This window comes from Typopeltis vanoorti, chromosome 19 (assembly GCF_054136105.1).
Source record: "Typopeltis vanoorti isolate ZY-2024b chromosome 19, IOZ_Tvanoo_1.0, whole genome shotgun sequence".
NCBI classification, from domain to species: domain Eukaryota; kingdom Metazoa; phylum Arthropoda; class Arachnida; order Uropygi; family Thelyphonidae; genus Typopeltis; species Typopeltis vanoorti.
In genome coordinates this window covers 13,751,937-13,774,220 of record NC_143567.1, presented here as the reverse complement: position 1 = coordinate 13,774,220, position 22,284 = coordinate 13,751,937, and the positions used below count along the sequence as shown (strand labels likewise).

Sequence of the window (22,284 nt, the reverse complement as noted above, 5' to 3'; positions counted from 1 at the left end):
GAAACTAATAATAATTTTAAAGGTAGCATCTCCATCCCATACATTAGCACAGTCTCTAACAAACTGAAAAAGGTCCATAAAAAATACATCAGGACGTTCTTCACCACACTTCCAAAAATCCGTTCCCTTATCAGCCATCCAAAACCTATTCATCGCAATCTAAAATATCCAGGAGTATATAAATGATGGTGTGATTGCAACATCCCATATTTTGGACAAACCAACAAATCTATTGAACAACGTATAGAAGAGCTTAAGAGAGACATCTCCTATAAAAGATAACGTGCAACTGCATTGTCCAGTCATGTTCTTTTTTCAAACAATCCAAATGATGATCTCCAAAGTCACTCCATTTACTGGGATAAATCAGAAAATATTTTTCGCTGTGGTGATGAGTTCGAAAGAAAAATTGTAGAATCCAGGGAAATCATCCTGAATCCTGAACACTTAAACAGCAATTTAAGTTATAACATCCCAGATAGCCATACTGCAGTTATTCAATATTGGCTTTCACGAGCCTGCACGCACACACGCAATAAACAATAGCGCCACAGTTAGAGCAACTTAAAAAATACAACTTTTTTTGTTTCAATTATATGTTGCAATTTTTACTTGTAATTCCCAGTTTTTTAGATACCTCAATGTTTATTGCTATTCTCTTCCTTTAACGAATACCTGATGAAGGCTGTTATAAGCCGAAACTAGTTGTATTATTCTCATTAAACTTTATAAGTTATCTCGGTTTAAGTCATTAAATCTATTTTTTTAAAATGTATCAATAACCAAGTAGAAGTCTACGATTTTATATATACACACACACCGGTTTTAATAATCTGATGTACTGTGCTGAAATGCACTATTATTTTAAGCTGTTTATTATTTCTGACTGATATAGGAGTTTCTTAAAATCTACAAACACTAAACTTGCAGGAAGATGGTATCCATTTATTTTTTCTATCTCTTTCATAATAGTGTGCACATGATTTATTATAGAGAATCTTGCTCTGAAGCCAACATAATCCAATGTTTTTATATATATAAATTTTATACAATCATGATAACAGATTGACTGACCTATAGTTTCTTATATCGTCAAAAACTGTCTTGTTTATATAATATGATAATCATTGATTCATGCCATTGCTGTGGAAGATTTTCTATAGTATCCAGCATGACTTTATGAAACTGTGAACCTACCGATTTTATGTGCTCTGTTAATACATTGTCTTCTCTAGGATTTTTACTATTTTTTGCTGAATTTAGAACATCCCTTAATGCTTCTATTCAGTAAAGGATCTGTATCTGTTTCTGTGCCTTTGTATAGGACCCTATAAAAATTACTGCACTCTCTCTCTCTCTATTGTATTGTATACTATTCCTTGCTTATTTTTGGAATCAATTTTTCCATTCTAAGTCATCTAATATGATAATGTTCACATAAACAGAATGGAAGATGAAAGAATAATACAATATTTATTTGGTAGCATTCTGACCTAGTAGAAGGCCAAAATCTAGGTGGATTGATGCAGTTAGAAATGCCTTAAGAGACTGAAATGTTAAATGTAGCTAAACTGGTGACCTAACAAATAACAGATTAATTTGGAAAAAAAATTGTTACAGGAAACCAGTAATATATTCAGACTTGATTATGAGGGGGTGGCTGAAAAGTTTTGATAAACATCTAGAACAAAAATGATATTAAATCAACTCATACACCCTAAAAGAAGAACAAATTATTACAATTTCATAAAACATGGGTATTGACGGTTTCTAAGATATGTTCTTTCTTGTAATTATATCAGTTGCTTTAATATCATTTTTGTTCTAAGAGTGTTTATCTGAACTTTTCAGCCCTGTGAAGGTCTTCCTTCCACAGCCCCCCCCCCTCTCCCACTTGTATGACTTATAACATAGTATCCTGTACAACCTTTGAGAGTACTTATCAGGAATTTTCTGATGATGATAGTATTTCTCTACCACTTATAAGTAAGGGTAATATCAAATTTCATGGAATCTACTGAGTCAAAAGAATTATTATATGTGTATATGTAAAAATTTGATGTAGATTAATAATGCCAGAAAGCCTTACATCAATTTTTACAGAAGTGAAGCCCAGTAAGATTGTAACCTGTATGTCTATGTATAGTTGAAACAGTTTGTTAATGTAAATAATCCCTATGGGAATTGTCTATGCTCACTGCCCAAAAAAGGGAAAATTCTAGAATGTATTGAACTAAGGCAATACCTTGCACCAGAAAACCGTATATGTTAGCTCCTTATAAGGACATAAAATTTGTTTGTGAAGGCCACCTGTAAGCACTCAAGGTCAGTGTCAGACTGACCGACAAACTTCAGATGAATGTCCGCTGCCAGAACAAATAGGATTAAAGGAGTACACGAGAAGAACAAAGAAAGAGTTAGCATCAGTGGAAGAACAAGGGACCGCACCAAAATGTTTGGGGCCAATATCTTCGTGCAGGGATTCGAAAGAAGGTGAATAAAAGGTGTTGGCCGAAAGATCTAGTATCGGTTCCAGGAGTTCCTCATCGGTTGTCCAGAGGTCATTATCGAGAAATTGCCATCGGTTGCCCGTCAGATGTAAGCCATCAAGGACGCGACTTCAGCAGGAATCATGCCAGAGGCCTGAAAGAAAAGATGATAGGAGCCGATCTTCCAGGCAACACATAGACCTGATGACAACTCTTCACCGGAAGCTATTATCTGAGAAGGAATTTTCGAGCAGGAGAGAATTGCTCCATTACGTTCAAAGCACATGCAAATACTCCTCAAGCTGAGAATCTTTGTCTGTGCACTGGGAGGACACTGTCTCAGAAAGTCGTCAACAAGTCTAATGCCGCCATAAGCAGGGGGAGAAAACCTGACATGGGAGAAAAGGATCAGGACTCCAGTTCGAAGCCAAGTACACAGTGGGTAGCAGCCATAAAGTGAGTTGATCCATTTGTTCAATTTTCTTGAATTATAGAACTTTATTAGTGGACTGTTAAGTTGAGGCTGATGAAATTGAGCAGAGTTAATGGTTGAAAATTAGATGTTTAATAATTGATAGAAATCTATATGTGTAACAGTCAGAGTAATGTTTGTCAATGGTGCATTTTGCCTATAGAATTATCCTTAGTATCAGAAGGAAAGAGCTTTTGTGTGTAATGATATTTTTTTATGTGCATAACAGTTAAGAAGTAACAGTTTATTAATAGGTACCATTGCTTAGGGTAGTAACTTGTATTTGGAAGAGAGTGGTTATTTATGTGACATAATTTTCATGAATTGAAAGGGCATTTTAAGCTAATTGTTTATGTAGAGCTGAACTAAGCAAATTTTTCTTTATTGCAATAATAGTGTAAATTGTTTTATGGTAAATAAATGTGTTATTTAAAAGTTAATAGAGTGTTGCCTGATATTTAATTCGTTGATGCACTGTTCCGAAAAAATTATTAGAGCCTATTAGCGGGAACCCAGGAGGAAGGATAGTAAAGGATAGATAGTAGACCACGACTGCAGATAATAATTAATCAGGGATAATTTGAATGTAATGGGGAAACTACTGGATGCACTTAACACTTCTTGTTACTAGAAAATGGACATCAGTGGCACAGCTTTTCAAATAAATTTTCTGGTGTTCTAAGAACAAGAAGGCAAGTGCGGTAGGCAGTATAGCTTAGAGAGATACCAAAGAGTGATAAGGAAGTATAGTTAGAAGTACATAATAGTTACTGCATTAAAATATATATAGAGTGGACGCAGAGATATAATAGTGATAAGATAAAAGAAGACATCTATGATGAGATAAGATAAGCCAATAAAGATATTAAGTAACAAAAAACAGAAGAGGGTAGATTATATATTTATATAAGTAAATAAAGAGATATAAAAAAGGGGGCATAATAATAAATAAGTACCCCCCATGTTTACATATACACACAGGCTGAAAGGTAATTCCACTCATTTACCACTCTTCAAGCAAAAAATCTAGTCATCACATCCCTACTGACCACACCTTTATTCAACTTCCACAGATGACCCCTTGTTCTGGTTCATCTAACCAAGTGAAACATTTCCCCTCTATCTATCCTATAAAATCCTTTAAGTAACTTAAATGTTTCTATCATATCCCCTCTTTTTCTCCTATCAACTAACTTCTGCAATCCACACACACCTTCAATCTATCCTCATAGGAAACATTCCACAGGCCACTCACCATCTTAGTCACTTGCCTATGAATCCTCTCCACTGCTTCCTCATCCCCGAAGAAACCCATGTGATACACAACTTGTAATCTATTTATCCCAAAATGCATAACTTTACATTTCTCGACATTAAACTGACACCCATTAACTTTTGCCCATACAGCCTATTTAAATCATCCTCTAAGACAGGAGTATAATGATTATGACAACTGAAAAAAAATAAAAATAAAGAATATTTTTAATATATTAATATTTACAATAGATGAAATTTAAACCAAACTAAACCAAAATTAAATTTTATTTGAATAAATCAAATATTTATACAGTTTAAAAAAAGTACAATGTTAATAACCATCACAAAAATTTACAGATCTTCCTTTTGGTTTAAAATTTTCTGTGTTTGTGTTGAAAAAATAATATTTTTTTTTTGAAGGGGGAGGGGAGGAGTGTATATTTTGGGGAATTTTTTAAATGTTAATGAAAATATTTTGAGAAAAATTGATAATAATTTGGGGTTAAAATATATATATTATAGTAATTTTAAGTAATTTAATTGTAGCATTTTATTTTTTATCCGATACTTGACAATGTTCATTTTTAACCAGTTTGGTAAAATTTGGACTCAAAGATTGTGATCATACGACCTTCATTATAGCAGAAATGATTGACATCGGTTAATCTTGATCTGTGGGCTGTTTTGTTACTTTTCATACATGAGAATAATTGTTCGCATAAACATGTGCTTCCAAAATAACATAGAATATTTGCTGCAAACTATTTTATTTCCAGATATTTTTGACCTAAATAACCATATTTTTGGAACACCAACTTCTTGGTATTTTGCGTTTAGAATGGAATCATTTTGGAAATCAATAAGTTCCATTTGAATATAAATATGAGCTTTTTCGAAATTAAAGGAAAAAGGATCTGTAAAAAGCAAAAAAACTTCTTGCTCCTTAAAATCTTTAAATCGCCTATCAAATTCTTCTTCAATCTTTTCTAGTTTGGGACAAATATTGAGAAAATGTAAAACTTTGATTCTTATTAACTGTTCACACATAGGAAAGTAATTTAGAATATTCTCTTTTAAATAATTTTGAAACAAACCTAATTTACATCTAAAACTTGCCAGTGCATCATACATATGCACTATTAACTGATCTCTCCCCTGAAGTCTGACATTCAAATCATTCAAATGTCCTGTAATATCAACTAAGAATGCTAGATCTTGTACCCATGTTTGATCATTAAGAAATGCAACTTCATGATTTTTTCATTTCTAGGAACAATTTTATCTCCTCTAAAAGTAAAAAAAAAAGAAGCTTTTTAGAACCTTATGACAAGAAAACCAACGAATCTCTGTGTAATAAGGTAGCCCTTCAAATTCACTCTCCAAGTCTTTAAGAAATTGTGCAAACTGGCGGTGATTGAGGCCTCTGGATCGGATGAAGTTCGCAGTATTTGTCACAGGCCTGAGTATGCTGCTCATTTCCAATACTTTAGAGCACAGGACCTGCTGATGAATAATGCAGTGGAAAGATTGCAGTTTTGGAATGTCTGAATACTTTCTTTAACTCTCCACAGCATTTTCTTCTTCTGCAGCTCATGCTTAATGATATAATTCATCCATCTAAATCCTACCCAATTAACCCTCCTTACCTTAGGTATACAATTTAATACTGTTTCCTCTAGATCAGTGCTTCCCAAACTTCTGGATGTCAGGAACCCCTTTGGAAAAATTAAAATATTTCACGGCCCCCATCGAAAAAAAATCGTAACATAGACATATATTATATTTATTGTATTTATATTCAATACAAAACATCCACAGCGAATATTGCAAAAATGAAATGCAAATATTACATTTTTAGCATCTTACATACTATGAGATAATGTGCCATTTGACATGGCACATTATCTCATATTTTGTATATAGATAGATATATTGTTATTGTACATTTGCAGTACAAGCACATGAAACATAAAACGATTAGTAATAAGGAAAGAATTAAAAACATAAAAGAAGTTTAATAACAATTTAATGTGATGGATGTATTTCAATACTGCTACACAAAAAGTCAATACCAAGTGAAATATTCGAAACTGCAATTCTTAGATTCCTGCTTTGAAATGAAACTTATATGAATAAGCATATATTTACTAATATTCATTAAGCGCCGAAATACGCAGGAAGCAAAATTTGTGAACCCGCACCAATGTGTGATTTTTTTCCATTAAAATATAAAAAATAACAAAAAAGAAATAATAAATAATAGAAATTAAATATGTTTCTTTTAGAATTAAAAAAATCTACTTAGTCTTAAAACATTTTAAATTTGTTTTCATTATTTCACGGTCCCCCTTAACAAAACCTACGGCCCCCAAGAGGGCTGCGGCCCACAGTTTGGGGAGTGCTGCTCTAGATGACCCTTAACTATATCCCATGTGTTACTAACATCCTCACCCTGCACTGTTTTATTTCATGGTACAGATTTAAGCTTTTTCCTAAACATGCCATAATCACCTGCCTTGTAGTTCCACAAATACCCCTTCTTGATAGAATATTCCTCATGTTTTACAATCTCCCAAGTCAAGACCACATTGGTCACTTTCACCAATTGGAGGCAATGTTGTCACTTTGGTTATGGACAGTTCTCCTGATCCTATGACCAGGTCCAATACTCTTCCATCCCTAGCCCCCTCCATCACATGCCACCTTAAGTAATTATCTCTCAGCAGGTGTTTAAATTATATTTCCTTTTGGCCATGTGATCTTTCTTTCTTCTAGTCTATATCTCCATAGTTGAAGCCTGCCATTATAATCACTCGACCTGTACTCATGCTAATTTGGCAATGCACATCTTCCAGATCATCTGTGGAACGCCCTGGCCTATAGCTACACCAACTGTATATTTTGTCTTATTGTTAAAACACTTAAGGAATTGAACAACGTAAGTTAAGGATATAAATTAAATTAAACTTTAATAAATATTTTCCAATATTTCGGCAATGTCACATTGCCATCTTCTAAAGGAACTTACAAAAAGGCACGTGCACGTAGGCACTACAAACACAGTAACTGGGAATGAAGAGCTGAGGCTATTGTTCTCCTAAAAGTCCTGATGGTGCCCTCTAGCAGGCTAAGTAGGTGTTCTTGGCCGTTGGGCTGAAGGTCTGCTGATGCAAGCCTCCCAAATTTGGGGCAGTCGCATACAACCAAATTTGTTGAGGTTTGGAGAATTTCTTAGGGCTGAGGCTGATTCCATAAATAGTCTTTCGTATTTGTATTTGCTACGGTGTATTACTGTAGCTTTCTTCCACCGTATTCTGTGGCGTGTATCCAGAGCGTGGTCCGCAAGACCAGAATGGCTATACTTGTGAAACCGGATGTAGTCCTTGTGTTCAGAAATTCTGATATTTGCTGTCCTGCCTGTTTGGCCAAAGTAAGACAGATTACAACTGCAAGGGACCTGGTATACACCAGGTAGGTCTAGGGGAAGTGGGTGGTCTTTAGTGGAGTGGATAAGGGATGCCAATTTTCTGTAAGGTTTGTAACAGGAGGTTAGGTCATGCTTTTTTAAGATTTTGGTAAGCTTTTCAGAGGTGCCTCGGATGTAGGGAATGGTGATGGATTTAGAGTAATCCTTGTTGTGGAGGGGGGGGGGGATGTGGTTTGTAGGTTCTAATATTTTTTGGACTTTTTTTGGGGGGTTTTTTTCTCCATTGGCTGAGAAAGTGTTGAGGATGTGATTTAGTTCAGTGTTTAGGGCCAAGTCGTTTGAACAGATTAGTTTGGCCCTGTTGTATAGTGTTTTCACTACTCCATATTGTTGTGAGTGGGGGGGGGATTGTTGGTGAATGTATCTGCCTGTATGGGTGGGTTTTCTGTAAACTGAGAAAACCAAGGTTCCATTGGGCTGGCGGGTGACTAGTGTGTCTAGGAAAGGGAGGCTGTTTTTTTCCTCTTTTTCCAGGGTGAATTTGATTCTGGGATGTTGGTTGTTTAAGTGTGTTAAGGAGAGAAGTGTTTCAGAGCCATGTGGCCAAATAGCGAACACATCATCAACGTAGCGAAGCCATATGGTTGGTTTTTGTGGGGCAGAGGCTAAGGCTTTTTCTTCAAAGGTCTCCATAAAGAAATTGGCCAAGGGTGGGGCGAGTGGTGAACCCATGGCTGTCCCCTCTATTTGTTTGTAGAATTTTCCTTGCCAAACGAAATAGCCTGAGTTCATTGTGAACTGAAATAAGGCCGAGATATCGGGAGAAAATTTAGCTTGGATTAGCTCTAGAGTTTCCTTGAGTGGGACATTTGTGAATAAAGAGGAGACGTCAAAGCTGACCATTATGTCAGTATGTTGGAGTGTAAGGTTTTCTATGCTAGCTTTGAAATGGGCTGAGTTTTTTATGTGTGATGGTCTGTTGCCAGTATAGTGTGGTGTGAGCTCTTTGGCCAAATGTTTAGCTAATTTGTATGTGGGGGAATCAATGCCATCCACTATGGGACGTAATGGCACATTTTCTTTATGTATTTTTGGGAATCCGTAAATACGGGGGGGGGGGGGGTATAGAGTTAAATGGCTTTAATCTGTTGGTAACTTCTACAGGCCAAGAAGTGACTCTCTTCAGGAGCCTGTGAAGTTTTCTAAAAGTTTGCTTTTCCACGTCCGCCATTTTGTGTTGTTAGAGTGCTGTGCTTGATAAATAGACTTGAAAAATGGGGAACATTTTTGCAAATCTTTTCAAAGGACTGTTTGGAAAGAAGGAAATGCATATATTAATGGTTGGTCTTGATGCAGCTGGCAAAACTACAATATTGTACAAACTAAAATTGGGTGAAATAGTAACAACAATACCAACAATTGGTTTCAATGTGGAGACTGTAGAATATAAAAACATTAGTTTTACTGTTTGGGATGTTGGTGGCCAGGACAAGATCAGACCACTATGGCGTCATTATTTCCAGAATACACAAGGACTGATATTTGTAGTAGATAGCAATGACAGAGAACGTATTGGAGAAGCTAGAGAGGAATTGATGAGGATGCTTGCAGAGGACGAATTGAGAGATGCAGTCTTACTTATTTTTGCTAATAAACAAGACTTACCTAATGCCATGAATGCTGCAGAAATAACAGACAAGTTAAGGCTTCATTCACTTCGCAACAGAAACTGGTATATCCTTAACTACGTTGTTCAATTCCTTAAGTGTTTTAATAATGCATAACCAACGTATAAGCTTGTCTATGAGGATTTGTCTTATTGGTCTTAATCTCACACCAGATTGCTTCGAATGAACAGCCCACTGCCCCACCTGTCTCCTATTCTTTTTGGTTGCAATACATTATTATTATTACGGGTATCTCCATGGAGTCAGTAGACTCATCGCGGGAGACCCAAACTAGCAAAACAATATCTGTCATATCTCTTCTTGAATTCATTTACAGACGAAGAGCTCACAACTAAGTCAGGCAATGAATTCCACTCGTTCACCACCCTCCAGGCAAAAAACCTTGTTCTGACACCTTTGTTAACCACACTCTTCTTTAATTTCCAGAGATGACCTCTTGTTCTTCCATCACTTTCACACAGCTGAAACATTTCCCCTGCATCAATCCTATAAAAACCTTTTAGTAATTTGAATGTTTCTATCATATCCCCTCTTCTTCGCCTATCAACCAATCTCTGCAATCCACAAGCTCTCAATCTATCAATGTAGGGAGCATTTTTTATATCACTCACCAACTTGGTCACTCTTCTCTGAACCCTCTCCACAGCCTCCTCATCTCCAAGGAATCCAGGTGACCAGACCTGAGCACAGTAATCCAAATGTGGAAGTATCAATGCTTTATAAAGGGGAATAATAACCTCTTTATCTCTGGATGTCAGTGTGTTCCTCAACAACCAAGTAATCCTATGTGCAATCTTGGACACCTTAGCAATGTGTCCTCTGAACTTCATCTCCCTATCTATCAATACCCCTAAGTCCCTAGCCTCATCAATCTCTTGGAGTACCTTTCCATCGATGTAGTACACAGCTGGTAATCTTTTTTAATCCCAAAATGCATGACTTTACACTTTTCCACATTGAACTGACATCCATTTTCTTTTGCCCATTTTACCAGCTTATTTAAATCCTCCTGCAAACTTTCAACATCAGCTTGATTTTTTATTGCACTACACAACTTTGCATCATCAGCAAACAACTGAATATCTCCCTTTAAGCCGTTTCCTATATCATTTATATACAAATTAAACAACATTGGCCCAAGCACAGAGCCCTGAGGCACACCACTGGTCACCTGCCTCATTCTGGACTCGGCTCCTCCATACACCACCTTATGGTATCTCTCCCTGAGCCATTCTCCTATCCATATCACCAATTTAATATCCATTCCCATCTGCTCCAATTTGCGTAACAGTGTTCTATGGGGTATCCTGTCAAAAGCCTTAGCAAAATCCAGAAGTACCACTGTGTAGCCAGTTCCTTTGTCCAACTCAGATGTTATTCTATTATGAATAGTTAATAGATTGCTAAGGCAGGATCTACCTTTAACAAAACCATGTTGGCCTCTATAGAGTATCATATCCTGATCCACCCATTCTTGAATTTTGTCTTTAACCAACTTTTCCAATACTTTTACCACTACTCCTGAGATGGTGATTGGTCTGTAATTCAATACCGCAGTTTTAGAGCCACCCTTATGCAAAGGAACCACTTTGCCTAACTTCCACTCCCTAGGGACCATACCAGAGTTCAAACTTAAGTTAAATATCCAGGTGAGAGGGGTTGACAATTCATTTGCACATTCACGCAACACCCGAGCTGATATTCCATCTAAGCCTACCGCAGTGTTTGCATTTAAGTTTTGCAATATATTTAATACCTCTGATTCTTTAGCTTCAATTCTCACATTAGGTATTGCTGTAGGTATAGAGATATCCTCACTTGGGTGATAGACTTTTGAAAAGTGATCACTCAGCAACTCGACTATTACATCTGATTTTGTCACCTCAATACCATCAGCACCCACTAAGGTTATCCTTCCGAAGTCATTCTTCCTCTTACTTGCCACATAGCGGAAGAACTCTTTGGGATTACCCTTGATCTCTTTGGCTAAGGTCTTCTCATAATCTGATTTAGCTTTTCTTACTATGCTGGTAACTTTCCTAGCTTGAGCCTTGTACTGCTCATGGGTGTCCTGATCGCCTTTCTCCTTGTAAATTCTCCATAACATTTTCTTTTTTTGCAGTTCAAGCTTGATACTACTGCTCATCCATCTAATGCCTGCCTTGTTTGACCTCCTAACCATGGGGACACAATCTGATATTGCTTTCCTCAGATACCCGCTGATTTTATCCCAAGCACTGCTAACATCTTTCCCTTGCAATATGTTCTGCCATGGGATGGCTGCAAGCTCACTCCGAAGCTTGTTATAATTGCCTAACCTGTAGTTCCGTACATACCCCTTCTTAATAGAAAAATCCACAGATTTTGCAACCTCCCAAGTCAATACCACATGATCGCTTTCACCAACTGGAGGTAACGAGGACACCTTACTTATGCATATAACCTCTGAACCAATAACCAGGTCCAACACTCTCACACCACGTGTCCCTTCAGTTACGTGCTGTTTCAAGTAATTATCTCGTAGAAGATGTATGAATTCCATTTCCTTTTTGCTACGTGATATTTCCTCCTTCCAATTGATATCACCGTAATTAAAATCCCCCATAATAATCACCAAGCCTTCACTCATTGCACTAAGTTGCTGATGCATGAATTCAATATCTCCCCCCGTACTCCCTGGCCTATAGCAGCATCCAACTGTATATTTGGTTGCGTTGGTCGCTATTTCGCACCAGACTGCCTCAAATGAACTCTTATTCACATGTCTATCATCATGATATACTACTTTCTTTGGCTGCAACACATCAGCTATCATCAACAGTACTCCTCCCCCTGTTCTATCTTCTCTATCCTCCCTGAAAATAGTGTACCCATCACATTCAATTCCAGTGACCACATCTTCTGCTGACAGCCAAGTTTCACTAATGCCTACAACTTTTGGTGAGATTTCACTGACTAATGCCAAAAATTCTTCTCTCTTATTTCGAATGCTTCTAGCATTGGTATACAAAAATTGCAGATTCCCTCTAGATCTTGTACCGGCTTTAGAACTGATATATAAGTCATTAACTACCGTAGTCCTATGCCGATTTTTATCCCCTCTCTTCTGCAATTTATTCAGCCTATAAGGATCAATAAATACACAATCAGTGCTAAAGTTTCTCTCTCTTACACTCAACCTTTTCAATATTAGTTTCCCTGCCCAATAACTTCAACCTGTTCAGAAAACAATAACTTCTTCAATCGCTTATGTCCTTCCATGTTAAGATGCAGTCCATCTCTAGCATACAACTGCCTTTTTCCTTCAAACACACTCCAAACATCAACAAACTCCAGACCTCTTTTTCTGCACATTCTTGCAATCATATCATTCATTATCATTGCTCGTCTACTTAACTCGTAATTGTCAAAACGAGGCAGCACACACACTATTCTCCCATTGACACTTTTCCTCTTCACAATATCTAATAATGTTCTTAAATCTTTTCCTACCCGATTTATACTACCTCTCAGGTCATTCGTACCCACCATAACTATCATCTTGTCTGCTTCATGCCCTCTCTTTATTGCTAAAGCCACTCTTTCTATTGTCCCATCAGCCAAGCACTCCTCATGCATACCACTCTCCATACCCTTAATCATAGAATCACCATATATTTTACTACTCTTAACTTCATTCAAGTCCACACTCATGGACTCATTCTCTACACTATTCAGCATGACTCTCCCAGCTTCATTACTCAACTCTCTATTACTTACCCCCCACTCTCACTACATCTCATTTCTTCTAGGCCACTTGTGGTTTTATTATATTGACTCACAATCACTCCCATACTATTTATTACTGAATCATTCACCAAAGACTCACCCATATGTAATCCTGTTCTAGTTACTTCAGCTAAAGTAATCTCTATAGTCCTAATTTCTCTGTTTAACACATTAAACTCCGCTTTAACTTCCAGTATCTCCTTACCGATCACTTCCACTTCCTCATGAAGAAGATGAAGGTCATTTTTCATTTTCATAAACTCCCGCCGAAGTTCTTCCGCTACGGTCCCGATGTCAGCTTCCATTCCTAAACGCTCCAGCCTATCCCGACACTTCTCACATACGTCGACATTTTCGTTCTTTTCATTTTGCCAGACCGACCACAGATCCTTCACATTTTTCGGTGCATACATATAGCAGTTTCCGCAACGCATCCATTGCGAAAAATCCAACGCTGAGCCGGCCTTTCTTGTAGTAGTAGAAGTCCTGCGCGCCGCTGACGTACGTTTCTTGTTGGACGCCATCTTTACACGTTGATATAGTGAAACAAACGGCAGTGAAAACACAATATATACAACACAGTTCTAAACAATAATACCACTGAAGGACACTTGTTTCTAACCGATACACAATTGCAGCACAATTTGTGACAAAAAGCCACACTATATTTAACTTTAAAAACACGTTTTCTAGACTAGCTAAACTCGACCGCCACATTTACCAAGGACACTCAACACCACCAATACATCTGCTATCATCAGCATTACTCCTCTCCCCATTCTATCTTCTTTGAAAATACTAAACCCTTCATATTCAATCACTACAACTACATCATTTGCTGTTAGCCAAGTCTCACTAATGTCTAACTTTTGGTGAGGTTGCACTAACCAATGCCCAAAACTTCTCCCTCTTGTTTCTGATACTTCTGGCATTAGTATAGAGAAATAGCAATATCCCTTTATTCTCCCACCCTGAACTGACTACCCTATTCAATACTTTTGCTTGAGAGACTAGATTCTCACCCTCACTTGCTTCATGGATGCCTTCATACAAACTCACTTGCATCCACCCTAAATTGCTTAAGTTTCCCTGAATTTGCACATCAACAGGATCAGTGAACAAAGCTCTCCAGACACCTAACACATTGTAAAAATCCTTCTTTCCATTAAACAGAGACCACAGATCCACAAATTCTACATAATTCCTTTTGCACAATCTACGTATAGACTCAATGGCTATCAATGCCCTCCTCTCGGTTCCTCTATATAGCGTATAGCTTAACAATCTTCACCTTCTCGCTCTTCAGTTTTGCCTCTTCTAGCAACTACTTTACATTCTCCCTCACAGAATACTTCTTGCATCTCAAATCATTGGTACCAACCAAGACAATCCTTTCCTTTGACTTACCTTTTTGCATCCAATGGCGTGGCTAATAGCATGAATTTTTGCTCCTGGGAAACACAATTTTGTCATACTTTTGTTAAGTAATCCCCCTGATTACTGAGTCTCCAATACATAAGTTTCTCCTTGTATGTTCAGTATCATGAACTTAATTTGCGATTAAATTTATACATTCAAGATGCTTTACTTCATACACAGAAGCAGTTAATTGATGACAAGTTAGTAAAGACAGTTGCAAGTCCATCATCAAGTGATAACTAGTTGGTTGAGATAACTTTGTATTATGAACTGAGAAATGGTGTAGTCAGACATGTTTCTGTATGTATATGTAGGTGTGTATATACATATATATATATATTATAAAGAAATATATTAATTATAGCAGTTCATTTTAATGCATCTAGTTGATAAAAATTGCTTGCAAAAAGTAAATGAAGGATGAACGATCTGAAAAAAGCAATACCTGCAAGTTCTTCCTGTAAATAATCTGCGGTTTTGTCAAACATCACCGTAGCCAAGTCATTGAGGTTTTGTTGTTCTGGTGTTGTATCTGATTCCATTGTCTAAAGTGGGGAAAAAAAAAAAAAAAAAAAAAAAAAACTGAAGAATAATTATATCAATTACAAATGATATAGTTCAATATTTAACATTTTTCCACAAAATTTCTAATGACTCTTCCAATACAACCAGACAAAGTTTTTTTTCTGTTATGAAAAATGAAGCATAAAGGAATGATATCAATATCATAACACAATTTTCAGCAGGAGTGCTCAAAATGCTTGCTAGTCAAGAAACTTAATGGTACACTTTATACTTTTTTTTAGTGGTGGAGTTATATAAGCATCCAATGAGTCAACTGAGATAGAAATGCCATTTCAGCAGACTTTCACTCTGGCAAAAGTCAGCAATACAGCATACTGTTAAAAAAAAATAATAAAATAAAATAAAATAAAAAAATAAAAAAAACACTGTGTACATATACACAGTAACTATCTGCATCCAGTTTGCACAAACTGACTGTTAAATTTTGAAGCAATTTTAGTGCCCACTGTTAAAAATTTCTAGAAAACAATGTTCATCATTGACAAATGTTCCAAAGAGTTTAATTTTTTTTTTTTTTTATGAATCTCTTGTTGCTGCTCTCTCCACCTTTTACATGGTTCCTCTTGGCCTTTTCTGTCAATTTTCATTTCATGCATTCTCCTTGGTATTCTTTTAGATTCATTCTCATTGTATGTCCAAATTACTTCAAGCATCAATGCGCTAGTACTTCAACACATTCTAGTGTAAGGAAAGTTAGTGTAGATGAAGAAAATAAAAAAGAATATATTGGCAGAATGTTAAAGAGAGAGCGAGTTAAAAAAAATAGTTCAATCAAAAAGGTTAGTGAACTGGATTGGTGACTGGCTTTCTGAAAGATATCAGGGAGTCATATACGAGGGAGTGGCATCAAGGAAGGTGCACTTCGCTCAGTACTGGGGACTTCTACTATTTAACCTTTATGTCAACGATACTGTTAGTGGACTGGAGGAGGGGAGGGAGTCAGTTGGCTGCAGATTATGTGATGCTGGGAAACGTTATTAGCAACAGTGATGATGTGGCTCTGCAGGAGGATGCGACTAAGCAAAACAGGCGGGCAAATCAATGGCAATGTCAGTTTAATACAATGAAATTTGAAGTCCGCTGGTGGAACTATATCAGAGGAAGTGATAATCTTACAGAAACAGATAACAAAAATGATACCAGAACCATATAATGCTAGTTAGGAGGATAGACTAGACATGCTAACAGCAGTTTGATGGATAAAAGATGAAGTGGTGAAATGATTGAGACATTTAAACTATTGAGAGGTAGTTATAGAATTGACAATGGGGAGATCTTTTATATGATAGAACAAGGAAAAGGAGAAAGGTCATCTCTGAAGTTGCAAATGAAAGGGGTGAATAAGAGGTGAGAAGTGGCTTTTTAGTATGAAAGGTGGATGGACTGCCGAATGCACTGCCAGATAGAGTAATGAGAGGACAAACGGTGAACATGTTTAAGAACAGTGTGGTAAACTTTCTGGTGTCTGTGATGGGCATTGGGCATCCAAAGTTCATAAAGAATAGAATAAATGATGATAGAATTGTTTAATATGAGAAAAAGAGTATACAAAAAAATAAAATAAAAATCCACAAACACACACATATATGTATATATACGTGTGTGGTCTGAAAAGTTCTCGGCCTAATAATGAAAAAACGAATTTATAATTCCAAAATTATTTTCATTTTTCCACATAATCTCCCTTAAGACTAATACATTTATTCCAGGAATGCTCCAGCACCATTATCCTCTCCCTATAGTGGTTCTCAGTAGGATTCTGCAAAATACTCCTGTACAGCTGCAATCACCTCTTGATTTGAAGAAAAATGCTGACCAGTGAGGAAGAGTTTTAGTTTGGGAAGAGAAAGAAGTCAGAAGGAGCCAAATCTGGAGAATAGGGTGGATGCTCCAACAATTCATAATGCATATCCCTTAATTTTCTCATTTCCAAAACACCTTTGTGGGCAGGTGCATTGTCCTGATGAAAGATGATTTTTTTGTTCAGCAAACCAGGTCTTTTCTCATGAATATTTTCATCTAGTCTGGTTAAAAGATTGGAATAATATTCCCCGGTTATTGTTTTACCCTTTTCAAGATAATTAATAAAAAAAAAATACGTTTAGTATCCCAAAACACCAATGTTGACCTTGTCTTCTTTGGCTCTGAATAACTGGCTTCTCTCCACTGTTTTGACTGCTTTTTGGATTCTGGCATGTACTGGTGACTCCAAGTCTCATCCATAGTAATAAATCTATGCACAAAATCAGTTTTAGTTTTGTTAAAACGCTCCAAGCACTGTTCAGAGATTTTCATGTAAGTGCATTTTTGATCTGCATGGCACCCATCTTGCGCAAAGCTTTTTCATTTGCAATTCTTTATGCAAAATGTATCTTACATGTTCTTTTGAAATGCCTACAGTCTCAGCAATTTCACACACTTTCACTCGCCGGTCATCCAATACCATATCGTGCACAGATCGATGATTTCTGGTGTTGTTACACTTTTTGGACATACTTCACACGAATCATCTTCAAGGCTGGTATGGCCACGTTTAAACTCGACAGCCCAGAGAAGAGTGTCCATAAACTTTCATTAACTTCGAATGAATTTCTTTTGGCTTTAAACCTTCTTTTACAAAGAATTTTATAACCACACAATACTCAGTTTTACCTATTTCAAGGAATACAGACAACACTTTGTCTTCTGATAACTGCATTAAAAAACTACTTCATAGAATGACTTGCAATTTCACATTGATGCTCATGACAGATGTACCAACTTAGAAAAAAAAAAATCTTGCCAATGGTGTTACCATTTATGGTTGAGGCTGAGAACTTTCCAGACCATTCATGTATGTATAAAGAGGAAAAGATTAAAAAACAAAAATTGGGCTGAATTTACACATAAGTTGGATATTAATACAAAAAAAAAAATGTTATCTGGATTAATAAAGAACAAGCAATGAGGGGCATACCAATAACAGATGGAGATGAGAATCTTGTGGCTACCAGTAAAGACATAAGAATGATGTGGCAACATCATTTTACAAATCCATTAAGCAGAGAGCCAAAGTAAAATAAAATTGAAATGAATATAGAGACAAGAGAAGACAATAGAGATGATATGGAAATATAGAAATAGGTCCAACAGAGGCTGAAGAAGCATTAAGGAAGATGAATGGAAAAATGCCCCATGACAGATGATTTTCCTTTGGAACTGATTAGACTTCTGGTCATTTAGGATTGAAACGGTTGTGAAAGATTTTTACACAAATCTGGAGAAAAGATACCTCATAATAAGACTAAGGATTAGTGTCTCAATAATACACACAGCAAGGAAGTGCAGTAACAAGAGAGGAATAACAGTACTATGTAAGTATGCAAAGATTTATAAAAAAATAATAGAATAAGTATAATGTGTAAGTGAAGAAAAGTTTAGTTTTAGGGAGATCAACTCTTAATTTGATATTTGATGTAAAGAAAATAGAGACACTGAAAACTGCTAAAACGCTAATTTATAACTTACTGGATTCGGAAAAAAGCCTTTGAATAGATTCAAAGTGGAGGAAGTACTAGAAAGTTTGGAAAAGACAGGTAGAGGAAAAAAAACACAGTTATGATCAGGAATTTGCTAATTGCAAATTTAGTCTTCACAAAGAAATGGGTGTGTTTCATGCATGTTGTTATTATTAACACCTGACCTCCATGGAGTCAGACTTATCATGGGAGGTACACACTATCACAACAAAGTTCATCTAATTGTGCCTTAAACTGAATCAACGTGTCTACATTCACAACACACTCAAGAAATGAATTCCACTCACCAACCACTCTCCATGTAAATAACCTGTGCCTCCTTTTCTTCTCACACCCTCCTTATCTCTGGAAACTGTATACAGGGTTCTCTCCCCACCTCCCTCTCCCATTCTATGAAAAATCTCTTCCATGTTAACCTGAAAACAACCCTTGACTAACTTATTTGTCTCAATAATATCCCACCTCCTCCTCTTATTCATGAGGCTTTGTAATTTACATTCTCTCAATCTGTCCTCACATTCCAAAGACCACCTTTCTGGCTTTCTAACATATCCGTGTCAATATGAAAACCCAGTGACCAAATCTGTGCACAATAATCTGTATGAGGCCTGATCAAGGCCTTATACAATGGTATCATATTCAAATTCATCACACAGTGATGTTTTCACAATTTGTGCAATGTGCCCCCCTGAATTTTATGTCCTTGTTCACCATCGTTAACAAGGACCTAAACATATCATCTACCTCCTTTAAAGCTTTTCCACCCAAGTGTATACTTTGCATCCCATCATTGCTTACCAAATTTCAAAACCTTACACTTTGCAACTTTGAATTGACATTCCACTTATCTGCCCATTCATACAAAGCTATTCAAGTCCTCCTGTAAGGCCATAACATCTGCTTGACTCTGCACTGCTCTCCCCAATTTTTCATCATCTGCAAACAGTTGCATATCACCAGTTAAACCCATCCAAGTACCATTAACATAGAAATCTAACAACAATGGTTCCAATGCTGACCCTCTGCAGCAGACCACTAGTGACCCGTCTCTTTTGAAATACCGCATGCCCACATACAATTTTCTGATACTTATCAGACAGCCAGTCACCAATCCAACTCAAAAGTCTGTCATCCGATTCCATCCATTTGAATTTATTTAACAGCTTGTCATGTGGCAGTCTGTCAAAAGCTTTGCAAAATCCAAGTATATCACTATATATGCATCTCCCTTTTCTAAGACATTTGTCACCTTATTATTATTATTATTATTATTAAACAAGACCTCATGGAGTCAAAGACTCATCTAGGAGGTCCGTTTATCTCACACACATCTCATCATACCGGGTCTTAAACACACTCAAACTTCTTGCAGACACCACACTCTCAGGCAAGGCAATCCAATCATTCACATCTCTGCACGAAAAAAACCTGCCTCTCACTCCCCTACTCACACCCTCTTTATACAGTTTCCAGGGATGACCTCTGGTTCTCCCCTGATCTCCCACTATTCTCTGTAGAACTTCTCCACCATTGATCCTATAACAACCCCTTACCAACTTGTAGGTCTCTATCATATCTCCCCTCTTCCTTCTCTCCACTAGACTCTGCAAATTACATCTTTTCAATCTTTCCTCATACTCGACCAGAGGTCAGAAACTACCTTAGTCATTCACCTTTGGACCCTTTCCAACATCTCTTCATCCTTCTGAAAACCTGGTGACCAAATCTGGGCACAATAGTCCATGTGTGGCCTAATCAAAGCCTTATACAATGGAACAAGAATCTCCCTACTTCTACACGTCAGTGTCCTCCTCATCATTCCCAGAAGTCTGTGTTGTCTTCACAATTTTGGCGATATGTCCCCTAAATTTTAGATCCTTATCCACTATCACTCCCAGATCTCTATTTCCTCTACTTCCAACAATATATTCTCACCAAGCATAAATTCTGCATCCCATCTTTGTTTTCCAAATTTTAAAACCTTACATTTTGCAACATTGAACTCACATCCCCATTTGCTTGCCCAATCACTCAATTTATTCAAGTCTTCTTGTAAGGCCACAACATTTTCACTACTCTTTATGGTTCGTCCCAACTTTGCATCATCTGCAAACAACTGAATATCTCCATCCAAATCTTCGCCAATATCATTAATATACAAGTTAAATAGTAATGGCCCTAAAACAGATCCCTGAGGCACTCCACTAGTGACTTTCCTTTTCCTGGATATTGCACCCCCATACACAACTTGTTGATACCTATCAGATAGCCAGTCTCCAATCCAATGCACTAATCTAATATCCAACCCCATCTGCTCTAGTTTGACTGTCAACTTATCATGAGGTACTCTATCAAAAGCTTTTGCGAAATCCAAGTATATTACTGTGTATCCTTCTCCTCTGTCCAAGGAAGCAGTAACTTTATTGTAATAAGTAAGTAGATTACTAAAACACGACCTCCCTTTAGCAAATCCATGCTGTCCATCAAAGATTATACCATTGTTGTCAACCCAACTCTGGATCCTAGTTCTCACAAGCTTCTCCAACAACTTAACCACAACACCTGACACACAGATAGGCCTATAGTTTGATGCTTGAGTTCGATCACCTCCTTTATGAAGTGGCACAATCTTGCCCTCCTTCCACTCTTTAGGGACTTGACCAAGTGCAAGACTCGTATTAAAAAAATATGTCAAGGCAGGTGTCAACTCTCTGGCACATTCCTTCAGAATACGCGGTGATATATTATCAAGTCCAACAGCCTTATTTACATCTAGTTTACTCAACTCCCCAAACACCTCTTGCTCACTTACAGTCAGTCTCTCCTCCCCATCATCAACTGCTCTTAATCTCTCCATGAAGTCACATTCACAAGATTGAAAGATCTTTATGAACTGCTCATTAAGTATCTTCACCACACATTCTGCAACAGCTGTCTTTATACCATTTCCTCCAATCAATGTCATCCTTCCATAATCATTCTTTCTTTTGCTGGCTACATATCGAAAGAACTCCCTAGGATTCTTTTTGGCTTCATTAGCTAACTGCTGTTCATACCTCTCTTTAGCTACTCTCACCAACCAAGTCACCCTCCTTGCCTGGTCTTTGTAGACCTCATGAAATTGGTTACTTCCACTTCTCTTATGCTGCCTCCACAATGCCCTTTTTCTCTGTATTGCATGCTTAATCTCTTTATTCATCCATCTCACACCTACCTTATTTAACCTTCTCACCCGTGGTATACATTTAGACATTGCATCCACGAAATATTTTTTGAAAATCCCCCAAGCTGCATTGATCTCTTTTCCAGCTAACTCCTCATTCCATGCTACACCTGCAAGCTGTCTCCTGAGTTCTTCATAATCACCCCCCTTGTAGTTCCACATATACCCTTTTTTCAGGGGTCCTTGCACTGCTGGCAACCACCCAAGTAATCACATCATGGTCACTTTCACCAATTGGTGGATGATTTGATACCTCATTGATAATTACATCCTCCGATGAGATGACCAAATCCAAGACCCTTAATCCTCTTGTGCCCTCTGTTACATACTGTCTGAGGTAGTTATCCCTCAAAAACTCAAGAAACTCATTTTCTTTACTTCCAGTCTATATTGCCATAATTAAAATCACCCATAATGATCACCCTTTTCTTATTTGCT

The 22,284-nt window shown here is 37.1% G+C and overlaps 1 protein-coding gene and 1 pseudogene across 3 annotated transcripts in view; one reads left to right on the top strand and one right to left on the bottom strand.

Annotated features, from left to right (window-relative positions):
* Blos2 (biogenesis of lysosome-related organelles complex 1 subunit 2) overlaps positions 1-22,284 on the bottom strand; it is a 54,246-nt gene that overhangs the window by 28,260 nt on the left and 3,702 nt on the right. For all 3 annotated transcript variants that reach the window (XM_090408878.1, XM_090408876.1, XM_090408877.1), the window contains exon 2: positions 14,966-15,065. In XM_090408878.1, the coding sequence (XP_090265004.1) occupies positions 14,966-15,062 (97 nt within the window). In that variant the 5' untranslated portion in view covers positions 15,063-15,065. The remainder of the gene's footprint in view (positions 1-14,965; positions 15,066-22,284) is intronic.
* On the top strand, positions 8,867-9,429 carry LOC150095866 (ADP-ribosylation factor 1 pseudogene; annotated as a pseudogene).